Here is a 23695-nt window from a genome sequence, read left to right as displayed (position 1 = left end):
GACTTTCCCCTGTCTGATCGTTCCACCGTGCAATTAAAAAATGGTGCCTGTCCAGGATGGTCTGACATCAGATTATCCCAAACGGGTGCCATTGTTTAAAAATCTTGATTTTGAGCATGCGTGGATAAACAAGGCCATGATATCACGCCTATGCACATGCGCAAACTTTTTTTTTTAAAAGCCACCCCATGCATGCCTCATTCAGTGGACGCCGTCTAGACAATCCACAGCGGAAGCAGCGCGTGGTAAGACGATTCCCCCAGGGGATTTCTGGTCATGCGAGGACAGATTAAAAAGTTCGGGATCAAATTTGAGCTGGCATACTGGCGGGATTAGCTGCCCATCTGAATGCACCCTGTAATTATCAAATTACATGTTTTCTTCTGCAGTGGCACAGAGAACTTACAACTCAGAACAAGTCATTAGCTCCCCTGTTATTGTCAAATTATTGATGACTATGATAACCTCTTTAATAGGTCCCTAAGGTGTCCCACTAATAGCTAGCAAAATTGTGAACTAAGACAAAAGGATATTACTTGTCTCTTCTGTGCCTTTCAGAGTCGGCACTTGAGGGGAAAAAAGACCCATCAGACCGATCCTCTAATGTGTCACATAGAACAATTTTGCCTTCACATCATCAGACTGAGTGGCTGTTCAAGTCCTGCTTCTACACAAAAACCTCCAAAATCGATGTAGGAACAGGACTATCAACATCTAGAAAGAAGCTTTCCTTGCAGCATGGTGGTATATATGGTAGTGGTGCTGGTGATGTTGCCTCAGACAGTGTGCAAGATTTCCGTTATTATGTGCAGCACCAGGAACCCTCTCCCAATTCGTCATAAGTATTATCAGCCAGGAGACCTGATCATTGGTGGCATTATTTCTCAGATCTACATGTTCTCAGATCCAATAACGTTCGAACACTACCCTTTTCATAAGCTCTTTGATGATCCCATGTAAGGGTTTGGATATTTTTTTCTATCATGTCACTGGGTCCTAAGCAGTTGCATTAAGGTCAGCAAAGTGAAGAACAAGTAGCATCACTCCTTGGGCTTGCTTTCCAGAGATATGAGATACCTCTTTCTAAGCTACCATTAGGATATTTGCAAAAAAATTGGTAGCTGACAACAATAGAAGTGTGATACAGCATCCTTTATTTCCAAGATGTTAATATTTATGTAGATTAATTTTTTTAAAGAAAAAGTCATAGCTATATGGGAGAAGTAATGCAACCTTTACATTAGTAGATTATTGAAGTTTTCATTTGTTCACCAGCTTTGGGGTGTGCTATCATAATCTATTTCTTTATATAATACAATAGGCTTCTTTTAATATAGTGGTTGTAAGTCTGACTTCCAGTTTGATGTATAAAGGTTACAATTGGTGTGATTAGCCTAAATAAGCTACATAGTCCAGTGCATAAAATAACCTGGTCCATTAAAACACAATTAAAAAACTAGAACGGTAGAGCAGCTGGATAATGTTGTTTATTTATCGCCATCTTGCCTCCTTCCATATGACCATCACCTCTTTTGGAAGGGTTAGACATGCATGTATCTCTTAATGTCAGCATGTTTGCCCCTGTCCATTGGATATGGTTGAAAAAATTGATGATATGTTACTGTATTGTCCGGTGCATAGGATCATTCAGTCTCTACATATATAACTCCAGTCTTATCTAACTTTCCTGGCAGACCTGATGCATTTTTTAAAATTTCCCTCCTTCTTTCAGATGGTTCTAACGCAACCATTTTGCAGGTGGCCAAATTTTGTGCCTTGGCATGTTCAATAATGAAGCAACTGGTTAAGTCTTTTTCTATTGATACAGTGGTTCTCAAACTACAGGTTGGGATCCAAAAGGAGGTCATGATGCTCTTGGAGATTTACTGCAAGGCAGAAGAGAAATAGGGAAAGCTAGGAGAGGCGGTACTGGGAGGCTCAAGGGTAAACATGTTTGCTTGTGAAGAAGGCTTGTGAAAAGCAGCCTGATCCTCAGAAATGCTACATATTCATCAAGGAGAAGGAAAGTACATGATTCTGCAGATTGAATAAAACAGGATTGTTCAGGAGGACATTTTTGTAAAGGGAATAGGGACTATAATAATATAATGGGATGGTTTAGAAGGATGTGTCTTTCTAAAATGAACAGGATTGTTGTCTGCTCCGCTGTTTATTGTATGTTTTACCCTGTTCCTATTGCATTGTCTTCTCCCTTCTTAATTTCTTTTTCTCCATTGTTCATGATACATCGTGTAGGATGCCTTTTTCTTTTGCATTGTTTTTCTAATTTGGTCATCCCAGTCCCGTTGCATTGTAGACTGGATTATGTTGTCTGATTACATGGTTTATGTTGTGCGACCCACTTTGTGTCTTAGAAAGGAAAGCAGGCTATAAAACAATACATTTTAAATAAACTACTTTGACAGTAGTTGAAAGAAAAATAAATGACTTTGACACTGGCTTTCCAAAAATTAGAGTAAGTTTAGAAATGGGTCCCACTTGAAAAAGCTTGAGGACTGTTGCCAATATATGGAAAAATCAATAATCAATAATCTCAAGAATTTGGACAGCACTAGATTTGTAGAGATGAGCAGGGCTTTTTTTGTAGAAAAAGCCCAGCAGGAACTCATTAGCATATTAGGCCACACCCTGACACCACAGCTCATTAGTGTAGTAGGCAGCAGCCCCGTGTTGCCAGAAGTGTAGTCATTCAGCCACACCCACCTTTTGCTTCTTATTCTGTTTACCTTGTTTTTTGTCAAAACCCAAGGCCTTGTTTTGTAGCAGGGACTCCTTTGCATGTTAGGCCACACACCTCTAATGTAGCCAATCCTAATGAGTTTCTGCTGTTGGGTGTGGCCTATTATGCTAATGAGTTCCTGCTGGGTGTGGCCAACTCAGGAGCCAGCCAGAACTCCGTTCCTGTGCGTTCCTGCCCAAAAATAGCTCTGGATATGAGTTGTTTCTGCACTGATTAGTTCATCTGGGGAGAATGATTTTGGCAATCTGAATACATATTGGATATTCTGCCTAAGATGAGAATAGGTAGCTGGGTGGTACATATTCCAAGCTTTTACAGTTCTATTTACAATTTCTACAGTCATTGATATCTTTGGTTTCTTACATATTTTGACCTGTGAGTAGGGCTGAGTGAATGTCCCTTAGTCCTAGACAACAGAGACAAAATCTTCAGTTTCTGCTTCATGTTTTCTGTCACTTTAACTGATGAAAGGACAAATTGTTAAGCACAGGATCACTCAACAGTTCATCGCCTCTTTGCATCTGTGAAGTCAGGTGCATCCTTTAAATAACCCTGCAACGAATACATTGCCTGTATTTGGTGCAAGCATATACCGGGTAAGTGATCAGAAGTTTACCCAGGTCCATGAGCCAGTGAAGGCACATAGCAACACTTAAGAAGTAAGTATCATGTTAAAAAAAACCTCCAACAAATATGTTTATTTTATCTAGGAGCCTTTAATTAATTGGAGGTAGCAACATCAGCAGATGGGTGTGAGGGAGTGGGACAGTAGCTGCAAATATTCAGTCTTGAATAATATAAATGTATTTATTTATTGGCTTCATTTATATGCCACTTTCCTCCCCAGTAGGGACCCCCCTCTTCCCATTTTATCTTCACAACTGTCCTGTCAGGTAGTTAGGCTGAGATTGTGTGACTGGCTCAACATCACCTTGTAAGCTACCATGGCAAAGTGGGGATTCGAACCTGGGTCTCCCAGATCTGAGTCCAACACCTTTAACTACTTGACCATGCTAGTTCTTAATGTAAATAGTTAAACTCATTCAGATGCAGCCAAACAGCTCAGTGCAAAATCAGCTCATGATGACCCATGAGGTGGATGTGAATTTAGCTGGTGAGTTGCTGAACATCTCTGACAATTAGTGCAAGGGAAGATGTGGCAAAGCAAAGGAACACTGTAGATCATGATGTTCTTGAACAGCAAGCTCGTGATTCTGTTGGGCTTCTATTATGAGAAGCCCAGGTATATTTGACAATGTTGCTTCGACGGTTCTTGGACTGGTTCCATAGAATCTAATTTAATACAAAAAAATTAAATAAAGAGATAACATGTGGCAAAATCCATACTTCAAAGGGCATTCCCTGAGATGCAAAATCTAACTTTCCTTGCAGATCCATACCTCAGATGTACCAGCACATTCTGGCTTTGGAATTTGCCATCAAGGAGATCAACGAAAATCCATGGATTTTACACAATGTCACCCTAGGCTTTCACATTTTTAACAGCCGATTCAGTGCAAACAATGCCTATCTTGCCTCAATGGAACTTCTCTCCACACAAGGCAAATTCACCCCTAACTATAAGTGTGACACCCAGAGCAATCTGGTAGCTGTCATTGGGGGCCCCAATTTTGATATCTGCCTCCACATGGCAACCATTCTGTCTACCTACAAGATTCCACAGGTAAGATATGCACATGGCACATGGGAGGCAGGGTGGATCTTCCTAAATGCTGACAAGCCCTTATGTGGCCTTTTAGGGAATATGAAGGACATGTGTTTTTTCCAGGAGGCCCCTTTGTCTTGCTTCCTTTCATCTGACTCTGAAAATACCACCTGGTCATCAAAGCCCTTGGGAATAATTATTTTAAAATATATGTAAGTCTACTAACTTTGCTGAGCTCTGGTTGTTATACATGGTGTACACTGGTGAACCACATTCAAAGAATTTGGGGGAAATGTGTATCTCTGGTTCATAAATTTATTTATATATTTGCTTCCCATTTATACCCCGCCTTGCCGGTACAAACTGGCTCACTGAAAATACTCACTGAAAAAATAAATAAATTTGGATTGCCTATAATTTTTGAGTCAATCATTACAGTTTGTCAAATGTAGAACTGTAAAGAGCTGGATAGACAGGCTAGCCTGATCTCATCAGATCTCAGACGCTAAGCAGAATTGACCTTCATTAATATTTGGATGGGAGACCACCAAGGAGGTACAGGGTTTGCCATGCAGAGGCAGGCCCCAAGGACCAAGAAGACAGAGCATCACTTGCCCCAGAGCCCCTAGCTATACCTTGTGGCTAATAGCCACTGATGGACCTCTGCTCCATATGCTTATCTAATTCCCTTTTGAAGCTGTCCATGCTTGTAGCCGCCACCACTTCCTGTGGCAGTGAATTCCATGTGTTAATCACTCTTTGGGTGAAGAAGTACTTCCTTTTATCCGTTCTAACCCGACCGCTCTGCAGTTTCATGGAGTGCCCACGAGTTCTTGTATTGTGAGAAAGGGAGAAAAGTACCTCTTTCTCTACCTGCTCTTTCCCATGCATAATCTTATAAACCTCGATCATGTCACCCCTCAGCCGTCTTTTCTCCAAGCTAAAGAGCCCTAAGCGCCTTAACCTTTCCTCATAGGGAAAGTGTTCCAACCCTTTTATCGTTCGAGTTGCCCTTTTCTGCACTTTTCCCAAAGCTATAATATCCTTTGTAAGGTGTGGTGACCAGAACGGCACACAGTATTCCAGATGAGGTCGCACCATTGATTTATATAGGGGCATGATGATATTGGCTGATCTGTTTTCAATACCCTTCCTGATAATCCCCAGCATAGCATTGGCCTTCTTTATTGCAGTCACACACTGTCTCGACATTTTCAGTGAGTTATCCACTACAACTCCAAGATCTCTCTCTTGCCCAAGATCTCTCTCTTTTATCTCTCTTTTCAATTTTTTCATAGTTTATATATGGTTCTGCACCAGTGTGGGACAGCACAGATCATGGAGGCTTCTTCTATCCAATGTTCCCAAATGGGGCCTTTCAGTATGAGGGCATTTGCCAGTTATTGTCGCATTTCAAGTGGACATGGATTGGAGTACTCTATCTGGATGACGACAATGGAGAAAAGTTTGTACAGAACGTGCTTCCCATTTTCCCCCAAAGGGGTATCTGCATTGACTTCATAGACAGATTCCCAGGAGGGATTTTTTCCACTGATATGACTGCCTTAGTAGAAGGGGAGTTCAAAAAATACCAGGTTGTCTTGCAAAGTACCGCCAACGCTGTGATACTGCATGGTGAAATTCAGACCATGATGGTTTTGAGACTGTGGCTTCGGATACCAGAAACTGAGGATCTACCAACACTGAAAAAAGTATGGATTTTGACGGCACAGATGGATTTTTCGTCACTTGCCTTTCAAAGCAGTTGGGACATACGGTTTCTCCATGGTGCTATATCCTTTGCTGCTCATTTCAAGGAGCCATTAGGATTCCGGAAATTTCTTCATAGTAAGAACCCTACCTCAGTGAAAGAAGACAGTTTTATCAAGGTCTTCTGGGAACAGGTTTTTATATGTTCATTCCCCAACTCCACAGGATACAACCTGCTCCAAAATATCTGCTCTGGGCAAGAAAAACTAGAGACTCTACCTAGTTCTGTTTTTGAACTGAGCATGACTATTCATAGCCACAACATTTACAATGTGATTTATGCTGTGTCACAAGGTTTGCATGCCATGAATTCATTTACATCCAGACACAGAGGAATGGGGGCTGGAAGGAGATGGAAGCTTCCAAAACGACAACTGTGGAAGGTAATCTTCTGGGCACATTTATTTAGGACAGCAGTCTCTAAAACAAGGGTAAAAATGACCGATCCTAAACAAAAAGATAACTGTACATTATATTATTACATAGGGATCCACGTAGGCAATATAGACTAGAGAAGAAAAAAAATTGTTTCCACTTTTTATATATCTTTATTTCTTTATTTTTCATATTTGTATCCCACCCATCCAGTGAGCGGGCTCAAGGTGGGTCACATCATCTCAAATAATACGACAAGGTTTAAAACACAATAAAACATGACATTGCGAACATTCAAAATCAGTAGTTATAGCTGCTGGTGCAAATTCCGACCCGTTAATACTGCCTGTTATGGCCGGTTGCTGGCAGATGGGTGGTTAGTAGGTAGGAGACAGCAACCTCGGGGAGGCCATTTGTGGACACCCATTGCCTCAACCAAAAGCCTGGCAGAACAGCTTTGTCTCGCAGGCCCTGCAAAATTGAGTAAGATCCCGCAGGGCCCTGATCTTGATGGGGAGCGTGTTCCACCAGGTGGGGCCAGGGCAGAAAAGGCATCAGAACTGTTCACAAGTAGTATTGGATCACATTGTTTCAAATTTTAAAAGGCAAGGGACTGGCTTTTAAACACCTCGCTCTAAAGAGCTGAACTACTAGGCAAAGACTTGCATAAGACCAACTAGCAATGCAATCCTAAATAGAATTGTGTCCTTCCAAGTCCATCACCATTAGTGGGCTTAGAAGGGTGTAACTCTACTTAGAAATACACTGTTAAACTCACAATTCACAATGCTCTCCATGGTAGGAAGTCAGTTTTCAGCAGTCTGTGTTATATTGCCAATCCAGCAGGGATGACTAAAATTAACTACTTGCCACAGCCTTCCCCATCTAAAATATCCACACACTAATAGTAACTATAGCTAATGCTTCACTAAACTGCTGTAAAACCCACAGGCTTTTGGGGTTTCTCTCTCCATAGAGAAGCAAATCCACCCCAACTGTTCCTACCACTTCTTACCATTTGCCAAGTAAGTTTTCAAAGCCAGTGAGCCCACCGACTCCACCTCTCTCCCTTGCACACTTAAAGGAGCCTGAAAGGGAGTATTTGCCATGGCTTCCACTGCTTTGAGGTGGTGAATGAATTTTTGCACTTCCTCCAATAATCTCCACATGGGCAGTCACCTCTCACATCAAGACTTCAAGAACTCAGCAAAGCACCCCTCAACAGATCTGTATACCCAAGCAGATGATGATTCCTTTTTAGAAAAAAGAAGTTAAGTCATCTTCCTTTCGAGTAAACACACTAGCATTTCTTGTTCAATTCCTAATGCTGCTTTCTACTACTACTACTACTACTACTAATTGTGTGCCATCAAGTCACAACCAATGCATCAGGGCCCTAGGACTACAGGGGTTTCAAGAGAAGAGATGAGCAGAGGTGGTTCGCACAGCAACTCCCTTCTTCCTTGGGGGTCTCCCATCCAAGTACTAAACATGGCAGACCCTACTTAGCTTCCAAGCTCTGATGAGATCAAGCTAGGCTGTGCTAGCAGGCTGCTTAATGCTACTGTATTTATTTATTGACATAATTTATCATCCACCTTTTTCTCTGAGACTCAAGGTGGACTACAGTTATGAAAATAAGGCAATGAAGACTAAAGTAATGTATAAAATGATCAAAACATTAAAGTGGTCAATACTATTGCTGCTGCTAGAGTTACCATCCTCTAGGTTTGGGCCTGGAGATCTCCTAGAATTACCAATGATCTCCAGACAACAGAAAGCAGTTCCCTTGGAGAAAATGGCTGCTTTGGAGGGTGGACTTGATGGCATTATATCCTGCTGAGTTCTGCCTCCCCAAACCCAGCCCTCATCACTCCCCCAAATCTCCAGGAATCTCCCAAACTGAAGTTGGCAACCCTACTACTCACCTGCAAATGATTATTTTAAAAAGCAGGACCATTCATCGTAGCCATCAACTCTGAAAGATTCTTGTGTATCTTTTTATATGTTCTTGTTAGCTGATTGCCCCCTCCCCAATGTAGCTCCATCACATTCTGCGAAACATCTCCTTTAACAACAGCCTGGAGGAAAAGATCTCCCTTGATCAAAATGGAGAGTTGCTATCTGGATTTGATATTATCAACTGGTTCACATTCCCAAACCGGTCCTTTCTTAGAGTCAAGGTTGGAAGGATAGAGCCAAAAGCTCCACCGGACAAAACATTCACCATTTGTGAAGACGCCATCGTATGGCCCCACTTGTTTAACCAGGTAGTGTCCAAACACATTTTGTATTATATTAATTGGCTTTCTCAGTATTAAGAAAGGTGATTCATTGGTCAGACCCAGAAAGAGATTCTGCTATGTTAATGAGATGAGACTCATTCAAACCATGATGTTCTACTGTGCTTTTTGTCATGGCAAAATCCTGATGTTATATTGCATATTATATTAAATTGTGGCCTTTGAAGCTATAATACTATGTACAGTGTATGGTCCTATTCAGTATGTCATGCATTGAGCACTCCTATGAAGAAGCAAATTCACTCTGATGGAACATGTTTCTATGGAACAGAACCGTGGAACTTATTTTGGAATTAGCACATTTAGTAAATATTACATGTGAATTGTGCCAACCAAAAAGTGAAAATATAATCAACAAAAATTAGGATACTTGAATAGTTTGGTTCATCCTGTTCACCAGTTGCAAACACGGTCCTGATTTTTCAGTGATGGGTTCTGTTAACTGACATTCAACAGGTTGCTTTACTGTATTCCTCCACCGTATTCCTTCCTAGTCATGCAGTACTGCACAATTGTGTTTTGTGTAGTATGTATATTCTCCCACAGGATGACTAAATTCTACTGAGCCCCATCCTTGCTTAATAATTGCTCTATCGATCAGGCAATTGTTTAAATAGACAATTGATAACTCACAAATTATATAAATCAGTCAAGAATAAATACCACATTTCAATAAAATCTTACCCTTTGGTATTGGTCTAAGTAGTCCTTAGTAATGCTAATTGCTGGCAATCAGTTTGAATTGGCAACATCTTTACATATGCAGTTTTGAAAAAACCTGATACAAACCAGTTTGGCAAGTGTTTGAGGCTGTTTGGTGTGTGCTGAATAGATCAAGTGATCTGGTTGACCCTTTCCATCATGGTGTCAGCTAGCTGCCATTATATCTGGGATTACCTGCTTCACACCTAGGGTACCTTCCCCCCCCCCTCGTTATTGTAGAGTTCATATGCTGTGTAGTTGTTTTCTGCGGAACTGGCCAAGGTCGTGCAGCTGGTGGGAGTTGCAGCTTCGCTCTGCTTGTTATGGGTATCTGCCCTGAGAACTGAACCTATATTGATTCTAGTGAACGGTTACGTTCCCATGAAATGGGTGCGAGTTTCCATGCCCATTCCTGCCCGCGGGAACTGGGCTCATTGGTTCTAAACTGGTTCAATTTTCTTTATTATGTTTTGCCTGTATATTGGTAGTCATTCCTAACAATGTCCTTGTTCCGGCTTGAACCATCGCTTTGAAATAAACCTTGCTTTGAAACAAACGTGGAGTTATTTCGAATGCCTGGGGATCCAACATTTTGTTAGGAATGACTACCAATATACAGGATCGCAGGGCCCCATCCCAGGGCAAGCTCCGCCACCCGGACTGCCACCCCCTCTGATCCCCGCTCAACCGGGACCGCCGGTAGCACCGGTTCTTCCCCCTCCGGGAGGACCCGGGGCACCTGGACTCCCACCAGCGGAACCAAGGGCGAGGCCAAAGGACTTACTGGATGCCACATTTGACGGGAACCCGGAAGAACTGGCTTTCTTTACAGTGAGGGTCCAAAAATTCGTAACCCAGCATGGACACCTGTTTCCCGATGACAGCGGTCAAATCGACGTGATTGCTTCCCGATTGAAAGGAGCAGCTGCGACCTGGTATGTGGGATTACACTCTAACCAGGGCCCTGAACTGTTTAACTTACGAGATTTCATGTGGGCACTAAGAACCCAGTTTGAGGATGTAAATGCAGAAAACCGGGCTAAAGCTTTTCTACGCACGTTCAAGCAAGGGCGACGCTCGGTGAAAGACTACACTGCTGAGTTCCATAATCATGCCGCTAAGTTACGCGATTGGCCTGACAAAATTTTGGTGGAAATGTATAGAGTGGGTCTGAATGCGGAGATCAGAGAGACTGTGTTACGCTCGGTAGACCTGAATTCTTTGATGGCATGGGCTCAAGAAGCGGAGAACGCGGAGAGCCGCCTCCAGACCATCCGGCTAGACTTGGCAGCCAGTGGGGGGAGAGGGACCCCACACACCACTTCGAAGCCTAAACCAGGGCACCTGTCGGACGCGGCCAGAGACCTGAGGATGAAGATGGGTCTTTGCCTGAAATGCGGGGAAAGGGGCCATTTCGCGGCAAACTGCGGAACCGGACAAGGGAAGGACAAGACAGCACCACCGACGCCGAAAGGGAAACCAGCTACCCAACAAAAAAGAGGGAGCGCCAAACCCAAATTCTCCACGGCTTTGCAAGCCGCATCGGAGGAACCCCAGGAGGACTCAAACGACTCTGAGCCTGAGCCGACGGGAAACGAGAATGTCCTGCTGTGAAAGGCGCACAACGGCAGGACCTTTTGGACCAGGAGGTGCCTATAGTGGTGAGAGAGCCCCCCTCTTTATTTTTTGTCACGGTCTCGCTTTTGAACCCCAACCTAGGAACGCATGTGCGAGTAAAAGCACTGATCGATTCGGGGTGTGGGAGAGACTTGATTAGCCCCACAGTGGTGGCTAGTTTGGAAGCAGGCATAAAGAGACTCAAGTCCCCGATTATCTTTACACAGATGGATGGGGCGCCCATGGACCCTTGTACTCATGAGACTATGCCATTGAGAGTGGGTGCGAGTGCCCATTGGGAAGAAAGGTCTTTTGTGGTAACTCCCAAATCGCAGTTTGCTCTGGTTCTAGGAGCCCTATGGTTGTATTCTCACGATCCCTATGTACTGTGGGAGGAGGGCAGAATTGACTTTGTCTCCCCTAAATGCCAGGAGCACCGTTGGGACGAAACATGGGGGGCCCCGCCTGCACTTGACTTTCCTTGCGCTGCCTTAACAGCAGAAGAACTGGCGTCCCTCCCCCCGAAGTATCATGACTTAGCACAGGTCTTTGGGGAAGAGGAGGCGGACGAACTGCCCCCCCATCGCAAATCAGGTTGTGGCATTGAGCTGTTACCGGGCTGCAAACTCCCAAAGGGGAAGATCTACGCCATGGGGCCCGCGGAAAAACTGGAGCTCCGCAAGTTCATTGACAAGAACCTTGCCCGGGGTTTCATCCGCCCTGCCTCCTCTCCTTTTGCCGCCCCTGTGCTCTTCAGGAAAAAGAAGGATGGGGGGCTCCGTTTGTGCACCGACTACAGGGGTTTGAACGCAATTTCCGCTACTAACGCGTACCCCCTCCCTTTGATTAAAGACTTGGTTGCGGAGGCTACCAAAGGGAAGATTTTTCCCAAACTCGATCTGCGTGATGATTACTTCCGGGTGCGAATCAGGGAAGGGGATGAGGGAAAGACTGCGTTCAATACCCCGCTGGGGCAATTCGAGTACTTAGTAATGCCCTTCGGCCTTCAGGGGGCTCCTGGGGTCTTCATGAACTTGATTAATGAGGTGTTACATGAGTATTTGTTTAAGGGTGTACTTATTTACTTGGATGACATTTTACTGTACTCTCAAGACCTCCCCTCCCATGTCAAATTGGTCCGAAAAGTCCTTAAAACATTGCATAAGCACAAATTGTTTGCCAAGCTCCCTAAATGTGAGTTTCAACAACCACACATTGACTTTTTGGGCTACCGGATCTCGGGAGGAGGGTTGGAAATGGATCCCGGGAAGATTAAGGATGTGGTAGAGTGGGAACCCCCCCAAACCAGGCGACAACTCCAAGCATTTTTAGGATTCTCTAATTTTTACAGATTTTTTATAAAGGGGTTCGCCCAAATAGCCCTGCCCCTCACTGACTTGTTAAAAACAAAGGGGAAGGGTTTTGACGCTACGATACCGGGGGCTCCGCTGAAATGGACACCAGAATGTGATGCGACGTTTAATAAATTGAAAAGCATGTTCACCTCCGAACCAATCTTGGCCCACCCTGATGAGGAGAAAAAATTCATTGTCCAAACAGACGCATCTGATGTAGCTATGGGAGCAACGATTCTACAGGAGGGGGTGGATGGGAAATTGCATCAGCTAGCATTTGTGTCCAAGAAGTTTTCTGATGCTGAACGCCACTGGAGTGTGTGGGAGAAAGAAGCTTCGGCGATTCGCCTGGCCCTTTCCACATGGCGCCATTGGCTGGAGGGGGCTAGGGTCCCTTTTGAGGTCTGGACTGATCATAAAAACCTTGAGACCCTAAAATCCCCCCGTTCTCTCAATGCCAAGCAATTGCGATGGGCAGACTTTTTCTCAAAGTTCCAGTTCACACTGCACCATTTCCCCGGGTCTTCTAACTCGCTGGCCGATGCCTTGTCCCGCCTCCCGCAACACGAGAGCTTGCATGAAGTCATCATTGACTCGATCTTCACACCCGCCCAGTTGGGAGGGGCGGTCGTGACGAGGGCACAAGCGCACAAACTTCCCAAGCCTGCCTCGTCTCCTGTTACTTCTACTCCACCCTTTCCCTCACCGGATTGTGGGGGGCATTACCGTGCGGAGTTCTCTCAGGAAGATGAAGACGTCATTGCTACATTGCAAGGTTGTGTCCGCAGCCCGGAGGGGTTGGTCTATTCTGACAATAAACTGTATATGCCTGTTTCTCTTCGCAGGGAAGTTCTACACCTCGCTCACGGATCTAAGCTGGCGGGTCATTGGAGTTTCGTGAAATCCCTCCAGCTACTACGGCGGCAGTTTTGGTGGCCGCACATGCGCAAAGATCTCCTGGACTTTGTTCGCACCTGTCAAACTTGCGCATTGTCCAAACCAAGGGGGGGCAAAACCCCTGGTCTTCTACATCCCCTCCCCACTCCATCCAGGCCTTGGGAGGTGATTTCTATGGATTTTATTACTGATCTTCCCCTCAGTAAAGGGAAAACTGTGATTTGGGTCGTGGTGGACTTGCTGTCCAAGCAAAGCCATTTTATTCCCCTTCCGTCCCTCCCAACGGCTCAAAAACTGGCAAAATTGTTTCTACACCACGTAAAATCCCCCCACGTAAAATCAGCTAAGGTGATATCGGACCGTGGGACACAATTTGTTTCTAAGTTTTGGAGGGAATTGATGAAACTGATGGGGGTGGAGCAGGGTTTGAGTAGCGCTTACCACCCAGAGACTGACGGCCAGACAGAACGCGTAAATCAAACTTTGGAGCAATATTTGCGTTGTTTTTCTAATTACCAGCAGAATGATTGGTGTGACTTGCTTCCACTGGCTGAATATTGTTATAATAACACATTCCATAACTCTATTAATATGTCTCCTTTCAAGGCTGCTCTTGGATATGACAGCTCTCCTTTACCATTTCTAGGAGGGCCCACTCCTCTTCAGCATACTGATGCAGGGTTGTGGTGTAAATCTTTGCAGGATGCCTGGCCATTGTTATGTTCTACTTTGGATGATGCCAAACGAGCTTACAAACATCAGGCTGATAGAGGAAGGGTGGAGGGTTGGGACCTCAAGCCTGGTGATTTTGTTTATGTGTCAATGAAAAATATCAAACTCCTGCAACCTTGTAGAAAGCTGAGTTGGAAATTCATTGGGCCATTCAAGGTGCGGCGCATTATCAATGATGTGGCTGTAGACGTTGAGTTGCCTAAAAATTTGAAGTCTTTGCATTCTGTATTTCACATGAGTCTCTTGAAAAAGGACACTGGCCATGGTAAGTGGAGGCCAGCACGCGATTCCCCTCCTCCCATCATTCTCGACGGGGATGAACATTTCGAGATTGCTGACATCCTGGATTCTAGAATTAAGCGTGGTAAACTGTGGTACCTCATTCAATGGGTTGATTTCGGTCCCCAGCACCAGGAATGGGTGGAAGAAGGGGATATTCGGGCCCCTTACATGTTGCAAAGGTTCCACAAAAAGTTCCCGGGCAAACCGGGAGGTCTCCCACCGAATCCGGGAGGTGGTGGTTAATGGGTAATTTTGAGGGGGCAGTATGTCAGCTAGCTGCCATTATATCTGGGATTACCTGCTTCACACCTAGGGTGCCTTCCCCCCCCCTCGTTATTGTAGAGTTCATATGCTGTGTAGTTGTTTTCTGCGGAACTGGCCAAGGTCATGCAGCTGGTGGGAGTCGCAGCTTCGCTCTGCTTGTTATGGGTATCTGCCCTGAGAACTGAACCTATGTTGATTCTAGTGAACGGTTACGTTCCCATGAAATGGGCGCGAGTTTCCATGCCCATTCCCGCCCGCGGGAACTGGGCTCATTGGTTCTAAACTGGTTCAATTTTCTTTATTATGTTTTGCATGTATATTGGTAGTCATTCCTAACAATGTCCTTGTTCCGGCTTGAACCATCGCTTTGAAATAAACCTTGCTTTGAAACAAACGTGGAGTTATTTCGAATGCCTGGGGATCCAACACATGGTAGGTTCAATAGCTAAACATATTCATGGCAAAATCTGCAGTAGCCGTAAAGGAAATGAGCAGATCACATCAAAGCGTAGAAATATAAACTAAAATTGGATGTATTCCCATAGATATGTTTTACATATGTTTTAATGTGTTTTAAATGTTATTGTATTTATTAAAATATTGTAACCCGCCCTGAGCCCGTTTACGGGATGGGCAGGATATAAATGTGAAAAATAAATAAATAAATAAACCCAAGGTCTTACTACATAGTAAAAACAAACAAAGAATTGCATGTCACATATTCTCTAGAAGTAGCACCCATATATTAGACCAACAACAACCTACTTCTTAAGTGTCATTTTATAAATGAAGTACATCATTCTGAATGTTAAAACTTTGACTTTCACTTATGGACAGATACAGCCTCGTTCTCTGTGCAATGACCAATGTCATTTGGGTTATCACAAAGTGAAGAAGGAAGGGAAGCCATTTTGCTGCTATGTTTGCCAGCCATGTCCACAAGGGAAGATTTCAAACCAAGAAGGTAATATATGATTATATAGAGTTGTCTAAAGCATTGGCTGTGATCTAACATGTGTCCAACATGTGATCCAACATGTACAGACTTACCTTAATGTAGCTTAGCAAGTCATTCCTGATTTATTGCTGATAAGAGGGCCAGTGATGTGCTTATTCTATTGTTCTATACCTTACTCAAACAAAAGAATAAAAAAAAATCAGATAGGGAGTATGAAGGATTTTAAATTTGTGAAAAAGTGACGTCATAAGTGATACATGCATGGTTTTCTCTATAACATGACACTTGACTGAAGAACATGGCACTGGTAGGAAAGATGATATCCAAGGAGATATCATTCTGTCTATGAAGGGGCTGAGCTTTTCTAGAAATTTAAGAGCTAAATTAATTCTGGATCTTCTCTGAGTATACTTTTTAGGAATATAATTCCATGACAAGGCTGAAAATTGTCTTTCAGAATCTGATATAGTTTAGTTCATGACTTTGCAATAGTAAAATCTTGTTACTGTAATGAGTACAGCTATTTTCTTTTTTCAGACATAGATGAGTGTTTTCAATGCCCAGAAGATCAGAATCCAAACAATAAGCAAGACTCATGCATTCCCAAAAATATAAGCTACTTGTCTTATAAAGAACCTTTGGGGATAAGTCTGGCTATTTCTGCCATTTCTTTTTGTTTCATCACAGTTTTGGTGCTTGGGATCTTCATTAAACACCAGGAAACTCCCATAGTTAAAGCCAACAACAGGAACCTCACCTACATCCTCCTCATCTCCCTCCTCCTCTCCTTCCTTTGTGCTTTTCTATTCATTGGTCAACCAGAAAACCTAACATGTCTCCTTCGACAAAGTGTTTTTGGCATCATCTTCTCAGTGGCTGTTTCCTGCATACTGGCCAAAACCCTCATTGTCATTCTAGCTTTCATGGCCACCAAGCCGGGGTCCAGGATGAGGAAATGGGTGGGGAGCCAACTGGCCAGTTGCATTGTTCTTTCCTGCTCCCTTGTTCAGGGCATAATTTGTACTGCATGGCTAACGACAACTCCTCCATTCCCAGATTTTGATGTGTACTCAATGACTGACAAAATTATACTGGAATGTAATGAAGGGTCTGTCACCATGTTTTACTGTGTTTTAGGATTTTTGGGATTCATGGCATTTATCAGCTTTGTTGTGGCTTTCCTTGCCAGGAAGTTACCAGACAGTTTCAATGAAGCCAAATTCATCACCTTCAGTATGTTGGTGTTCTGCAGTGTTTGGCTGTCTTTTGTTCCAACCTATCTGAGCACAAGAGGAAAAGACATGGTGGCCGTGGAGGTCTTCTCCATCTTGGCCTCCAGTGCTGGGTTACTAGGCTGTATCTTTTCTCCTAAATGTTATATCATTGTACTGAGACCGAAACTTAACAGCAGAGGGCAACTAATAAGGAGAAACAATTAACAAATCTTAAAGTCTATGTCCATAAAGTTATAAAACATGTCATAATTAATGGTGAAATTTTGATAAACTCATAGGCACAAATTCGATTAGACTCTGAAATTTATCTCTATGGAACAATACTTTTCATGTTCCAATGCCCTGTCAATCATTTTATCTATATTTAATTCTTTGTTTTCCAGTGTGTTATTTAATCTGTTAGAGTGTAAATGTTGTAGAAACAGTGGTTGTCATCTGGGAAGGAAACTAGATCTCCTTGCAAAAACAAAATACTTGTGATGATATTATGTCAGGTTAATAAACATGGTGGACTATTTGTGGCTTATTTATTTATTTACATTGTTTACAATCGGCCTTTCTCACATGGCCTCAAGACAGATTATACATAGTGAGAACAATCAACAAAATGTGTTATTCTGTAACTAATGTTTTAGGAGATTAGAAGACTGAAAATCACCAAATGCTTTGAAGCTGGATTGATTCATTTGCTTTATTGAACAACTGTATGGCTAGTAATGCTACCAAATAGAATTGTCAGACCTGGGAGGAGGAAATTTTTTGAACATGCAGGCTTCCTAAGCAGAGAGAAGGGCATGGAAGGTTTTGCTCATATCACCCTTATGTGTATATGTGCTGTCTATTCTCAGCCAATGTATGGTGAGAACAGCATGGGGCTTTCAAGGAAACTGAGAAGTAATGTTGGTTTGCCATTGCCTTCCTCTGCAGAGTCATCCCCATCCAAGTACTGACCCTACTTAGTTTCTGATGAGATGGGGCTATACCATACCATGCTACTGATGGTGTTTGAAGTCAGAAGTAGCAGAGGTGTTGTGGTAGAGTATAAACAGTTTATTTACAGAGCTATATACATACACACAACTTTGCAGCAGTTCACAGTTCTGACTGACAAAGTGCTTCACTGAAAATACAACCATAAGGCAGGCTACTTGGTCAAGAACTCATTACAATATATACACATGTTGACCAATCATAGTTCAGTGCTGTACAATTGCTTAGTCATTCTGACATCTGCAGATATGATGCAACCATAGGTATCATGTGACCTTCTGGCTGTCACTCTAGATCATCTGGATCTAACTCATGTACATGACATGCTGTGATCTTGCCTATACTGACACGCCTCCCAAGATACAGCGAGTCATGGGCATTTTATCACATAACATTGCAAATCTTTCTTTTGGTAAATTCTTATTAAATACATCAGCAATGTTGTCATCACTTGAACACTGTACCAATTGTATCAATCCACAACATATAGCGTCCTTAACATTCTGGTACCTAATCAGTATGTGCTTACTGCTAGTATGCACTCCTTGATTACTTGCTAGTTGCCTAGCAGCAGAACTGTCACAGTATATTGACATTGGCAATTTACATTGTACATCAAGGTCTAGCAGTAGTTGGTGAAACCACTCCATCTGGATGATGCAATCACTTACTGCTGAGAATTTCGCTTCACAAGTACTGGTCGATACATGGGTCTATTTAATTGAGTTCCATGCTATCAAAGCCCCGTACATAAAAATGGCAAAACCTGAGGTAGACCTTCCATCTGGCCTCTTTCCCCAGCTGGCATCACTATATCCAAATAGTTCCATGCCTGCAGTCACATTTAGAACAAGTTTTTTGTTTACAGTACCTTTCAGATACCTTAACACTCTTTTGGCTGCTTTCCAGTCCCCCTCAGTCGGACTAGAACACTTTTGTGTCAACCAGTGCACTGCTATACAGATATCTGGTCTGGTAGAACACGCTAGATATAACAATGACCCAATTAGTGACCGATACAGATTTTTGTTGTCAAACATTTTTTCATCACTTTCTTTACAATAGTTTGTAGTCATAGGAGTATCTACACAATGAGCTTCGGTCATATTATACTTCTCCAATAATTGTGCAATTTTGTCCACCTGACTTAACTCAAAAAATCCTTGAACATTTTTGGAGATTTGTACTCCCAAATAGTTTTGGATGTGGCCCAGGTCTTTTACATTGAATTGTTGCTGCATTGTTTTGGTGAACCAAACTAACTGTTTATCATCATAATGCAGGAAGCAAATGTCATCAACAAACACGAGCACATAACACTGTTGATTGTGTATGCTGACACTATACAGACAGGGATCAGCAATACTCTGCCTGAAACCTAGTTTTGTTAAAGCTTCTTTCAAGCATTCTCCCCAGAGATATGCACTCTGACGCAATCCATAGAGCCCTTTATGCAAACGCAACTCCATATCTGGATTTGTACACTCGAAACCTGGTATCTGTTTGAGATATAATTCCTCCTTAAGAGGTGCATTGAGATATGCTGTCTCAAAGTCAAAATGATTTACAGTCATACCTCTAAGAGCAGCGAGCACAAGTGCTGCCTTTACACTTTCCATTCTTATCGTAGGACTGAAACATTCATGGAAATCTGTCCCTTCATTTTGCAGGAAGCCTTTAGCGACCAAACGAGCTTTATATTTTATGTCACCATCATTTGTGGACTTTACCTTGAATAACCACCTATACCCTAGTGCCTTTTTGTCCTTTGGCAACTCACTAGGTGAAAACACTTCATGGGACTGTAAAGAATTGTACTCTGGTTGCATTGCCTTCAACCAAACATTTTTCTGTTCTCCCTTAAGTGACAACACATCATCATAGTCATTGGGAATATACATGTGATTAATCCCGTACCTTTGTGGTGGCACACCTTTAGTAGAGCGGCTAGAAACTCTGAGTGGTTGCTGCACACTCTGCTCATCCCCAGAGGTTGACCTAGCAGGTGAATGAACCTCCTGCTTCACCTCCTGAGTTTCCTCAGTGTTCTCAGTTAATGGTAACAACACTTGAGCATGGATTTTGGACCAATTAGCATTTTCACAGAAATTAGCTGATCTGCTATATTTAAGCATATTGTGTGGGTTGGAGAATGCCTGTCTGATAGCCCAAGAAGGTTAGCTTCTCTGCCCTTGCTTTTCCTTTATGTCTCTGCTTTAAGGGGATGTTTACCCAGGCTTTGGTGCCAAAAATTCTAAGATGCTCTAAGCTAGGTTGTTTCCCATATAAAGCCTTATAAGGGATGTCATTTATAGCTTTTGTCCACACACAGTTCAGAGTGTAGCATGCAAACTTCATAGCTTCAGCCCAGAACAAAATGGGTAGTTCAGAGTCATTAATTAAGGCATGCATCATCGTTTGCAATATAGCACCTTGTCTTTCAACAATGCCATTTTCCTGGGGTGTGCATACATTAGTGACCCTGTGCTCAATCCCATGTAATTTTAACCATTTTTGTAACTCCTCAGACATAAACTCTCCCCCCATATCAGTTTGGAAAGAGCAAATCAAACATTCTAGCTGCCTCTGAACATTTGCAGCCCATTGCTTAATAGTAGCACATGTCCCAGATTTCTTACACAGAGGATAAGTCTAGCAAAATCTTGAATAATCATCAACTACCAAAAGAAGGAATTTTCTGCCCGACACACTGTTTGGAAATGGACCAATTATGTTGGCATGGACTAATTCTAACGGTTCATTAGTCACTCTCCCACTGACCTTTGCAACTGCGTAGGCTTGTGATTTAGATTGCTTACAAACATTGCATTCTAGGTAGTTATCACACTTCTTAACTTTTGTATTTCCCAAACACTCAAGGGTTTTACCTATAGTGTGAAAATTTACATGCCCCAACCTTCTATGTAGAAGACGTTGACCAATCATAGTTCAGTGCTGTACAATTGCTTAGTCATTCTGACATCTGCAGATGTGATGAAACCATAGGTATCATGTGACCTTCTGGCTGTCACTCTAGATCATCTGGATCTAACTCATGTACATGACATGCTGTGATCTTGCCTATACTGACAGCTACATCCCCAGATCATACTTCATAATATTTTAACTCTTTAAAAGTATTTTTCTTTTATAGTATGAGAGCCAGCATGGGGTAGTGGTTAAGAGTGGCGAGCTCTGGTCTGGAGAATCAGGTTCGATTCCACACTTCCTCCACGTGAAGCCTGCTGGGTGACCTTGGGTCAGTCACAGCTCTCAGAGCTCTCTCAGCCCCTCCAAAGTCTAGGTCACCACCTAGTGGTGCATAACAGTAAAAGGATTATAATTTAAGGCTGCCAGACAATCTTTAGATCTCCTGGCTACACTACATGCAATGTCATATGATAATTATAATTCTTAAAAAGGAAACTCAAGAAACTTAAAAAGACAAAAGTAAAATAAACGTAACATATAACTAAAGTTCAGCTAATTATGTTGTTATGGTGAGTATGCTCAGGCAACTATTACAATTCAAGGATTAGTTCCATAGGAAGTGAGTGATTGAGTGCATTGTAAGTCATTGTAACAACTGCAGAAATGTGCACCATAAGAATAATACTATTTGAGGAGTGGCTGCCTATTTTAACTATATTTAGCTACAAAAGCAGTCAATGATTTGAGGAAGTTTACATGAAATGAAGTATAGAATAATCTGGAGTCTTTGTCTCATCTTCATTGGTCTGCGTAGATCAAGATTAAAGACTGTGATCTCTTGGACTCATTTTTGGATCTTGATTGCTACACAGTTGAGTTGTGATACCTTGATTTGAATGTAGTTATGTTACATGTTTAAATAGATTCTTTGATGGGATATGAGTATTATAGAGTGATTCTCTTACTGGATAATAGCATTGCTTGTATTGTGTATTGAAAATAAGTATTGTTTGTTGTGACTACCTTAAACAAAGACCACATGTTTTATTATAATATTCATCACTCAGTGTCATTTTGGCAGAATATTACAATTCTTTTGGTTTCCCTATCATATCATAACCCCACTTGTGGAGGCTTCTGGTCGGGGAAAAATGGCGATTTGATGCACCCTATAAGTGCTCAGGGTGGACTTTAATGGTACAATTAACAACAAATTGGACCGGAAGTCAAAAAAAACCAGACGATAGGATAGGGAAGCTACCAAAAGCTGTTTTCAAATTGGTTAAGCAGGAGAAATTGGAAGATTTATGGAAAAAGTGGAATCCTACAACTAAGGACTTTACATTCTACTCAAATAGACATGATTCTTTCTCAAGGATTGACATGATTTGGACAACGGGGGACCTAGCTTTGAAAACACAGAAAGTGGAAATTTTGCCGAAAGTAAATTCCGACCATAACCCAGTATTATGGTTATCAAAAGAAAAGAAAAAGAAACCCAGATGGCGACTGAATGAAGACTTGTTGGACCAACAAGAGATTGCAAACATTATAAATAAAGAAACAGCAGTTTTTTCAAACAAAGAGGACTCAAGATATGCAGATATAGAAAGTCTGGGATGCTTACAAAGCAGTAATGAGAGGGCTGTTAATATCTTTGAACAGCAGAGAAAGAAAAAAGAGGTTGGAACAGCAAACTAACATACTGGCAAAAATTCAAATAAAGGAGAAAGAATTGAAGAAAAGACCAGGGAAAAAGAAATTAATCAGAGAGATCCAAATCCTACAAGAACAATTGAACACTTTAATGAATCAAGAAATTTATTGGAATTTGAAAAAATTGCAACAGAAGTAATTTGAAGGGGCTAATAAACCGGGAAAATATTTGTCATGGCAATCGAAGAAAAGACGGGAGAATAAAATAACTAGAATAATGGAAGGAGGAAAAGAAATTGTGGACAGTAATGGAATTAAGAGAGCATTCTTCAAATATTATGCCAACCTTTTTCGAAAGAAATCAACAGATAAAGACAAAATAAGGAATTATTTGGACAAAATGAAGATACCAAAAATTGCAGATGATATTAAGATAATGTTAAATAACACAATAACGAAAGAAGAGATTTATAAAGCAATTCAGGAGACAAAATTAGGGAAAGCTCCAGGACCAGATGGTTTTACTGCCATGTTTTATAAAAAATTTAAAGAGGAGCTAGTCCCGACTTTTGAACTCTTGGTAAATGAAATAAGAAGAACAAAGAAATTACCAGAATCGTGGAAAGAAGCTACAATTTCGCTTATCCCCAAAGAAGCACAAGATTTAACTGATGTGAAAAATTATAGACCAAATCTCCCTTTTGAACAATGATTACAAACTTTTTGCAAAAATTATTTCGGAGAGGATAAAGGTATATTTAAAGGATGCTATTGAAGAGGAGCAAGCAGGTTTTTTACTAAAGGACAATATAAGAGTGGTGATTGATGCAATTGAATATTATGATAAACACCCAGAAAAAGAGGTTGGATTTTTCTTTGTAGATGCAGAAAAAACTTTCGACAATTTAAATTGGGACTTTATGTATGGAGTGATGGAAAAGATTGACATTGGAGAACAATTTAGAAATACAATAGAAGCTATTTATTCGGAACAAAAAGCAGCATTAGTAATCAATATGGAGACGACAGATTACTTTAAAGTACAAAAGGGGACGAGGCAAGGTTGTCCTCTATCCCCATTATTATTCATATGGATATTAGAAGTACTGTTGAGACAGATTAAGGAAGATAAAGAAATTTAGGGTTTAACCAACAAAGGATTTCCCTATAAGTACAGAGCTTTTGTGGACGATGTAATGTT

At 41.9% G+C, this 23695-nt stretch overlaps 1 protein-coding gene across 1 annotated transcript; it reads left to right on the top strand.

The window, feature by feature from the left end:
• Positions 1-738: 738 nt before the first annotated feature.
• Positions 739-17121, top strand: LOC107110619 (vomeronasal type-2 receptor 26-like). The gene is made up of 7 exons (XM_015411419.1): positions 739-956; positions 4268-4445; positions 5726-6580; positions 8615-8842; positions 14593-14598; positions 15568-15688; positions 16220-17121. Exons 1-7 carry the CDS (start codon positions 739-741, stop codon positions 17119-17121), a joined length of 2508 nt encoding a protein of 835 aa, XP_015266905.1.
• Positions 17122-23695: the final 6574 nt, after the last annotated feature.

This window comes from Gekko japonicus, unplaced genomic scaffold (genome assembly GCF_001447785.1).
Source record: "Gekko japonicus isolate JY-2015 unplaced genomic scaffold, Gekko_japonicus_V1.1 scaffold3620, whole genome shotgun sequence".
NCBI classification, from domain to species: domain Eukaryota; kingdom Metazoa; phylum Chordata; class Lepidosauria; order Squamata; family Gekkonidae; genus Gekko; species Gekko japonicus.
The sequence above is the reverse complement of the archived record's forward strand: the minus strand, read 5'-3'. Positions and strand labels throughout refer to the sequence as shown.

What these genes read in the sequence shown, in the direction of transcription:
- LOC107110619 (XM_015411419.1), top strand. Translation starts at nt 739, where the DNA reads ATGGTGGTATATATGGTAGTGGTGCTGGTGATGTTGCCTCAGACAGTG. An exon ending in AAGCTCTTTGATGATCCCAT is followed by an intron (nt 957 to 4,267) that starts GTAAGGGTTTGG and finishes CATTTTTAACAG; the next exon opens with CCGATTCAGTGCAAACAATG. An exon ending in GAAGATTTCAAACCAAGAAG is followed by an intron (nt 15,689 to 16,219) that starts GTAATATATGAT and finishes TTCTTTTTTCAG; the next exon opens with ACATAGATGAGTGTTTTCAA.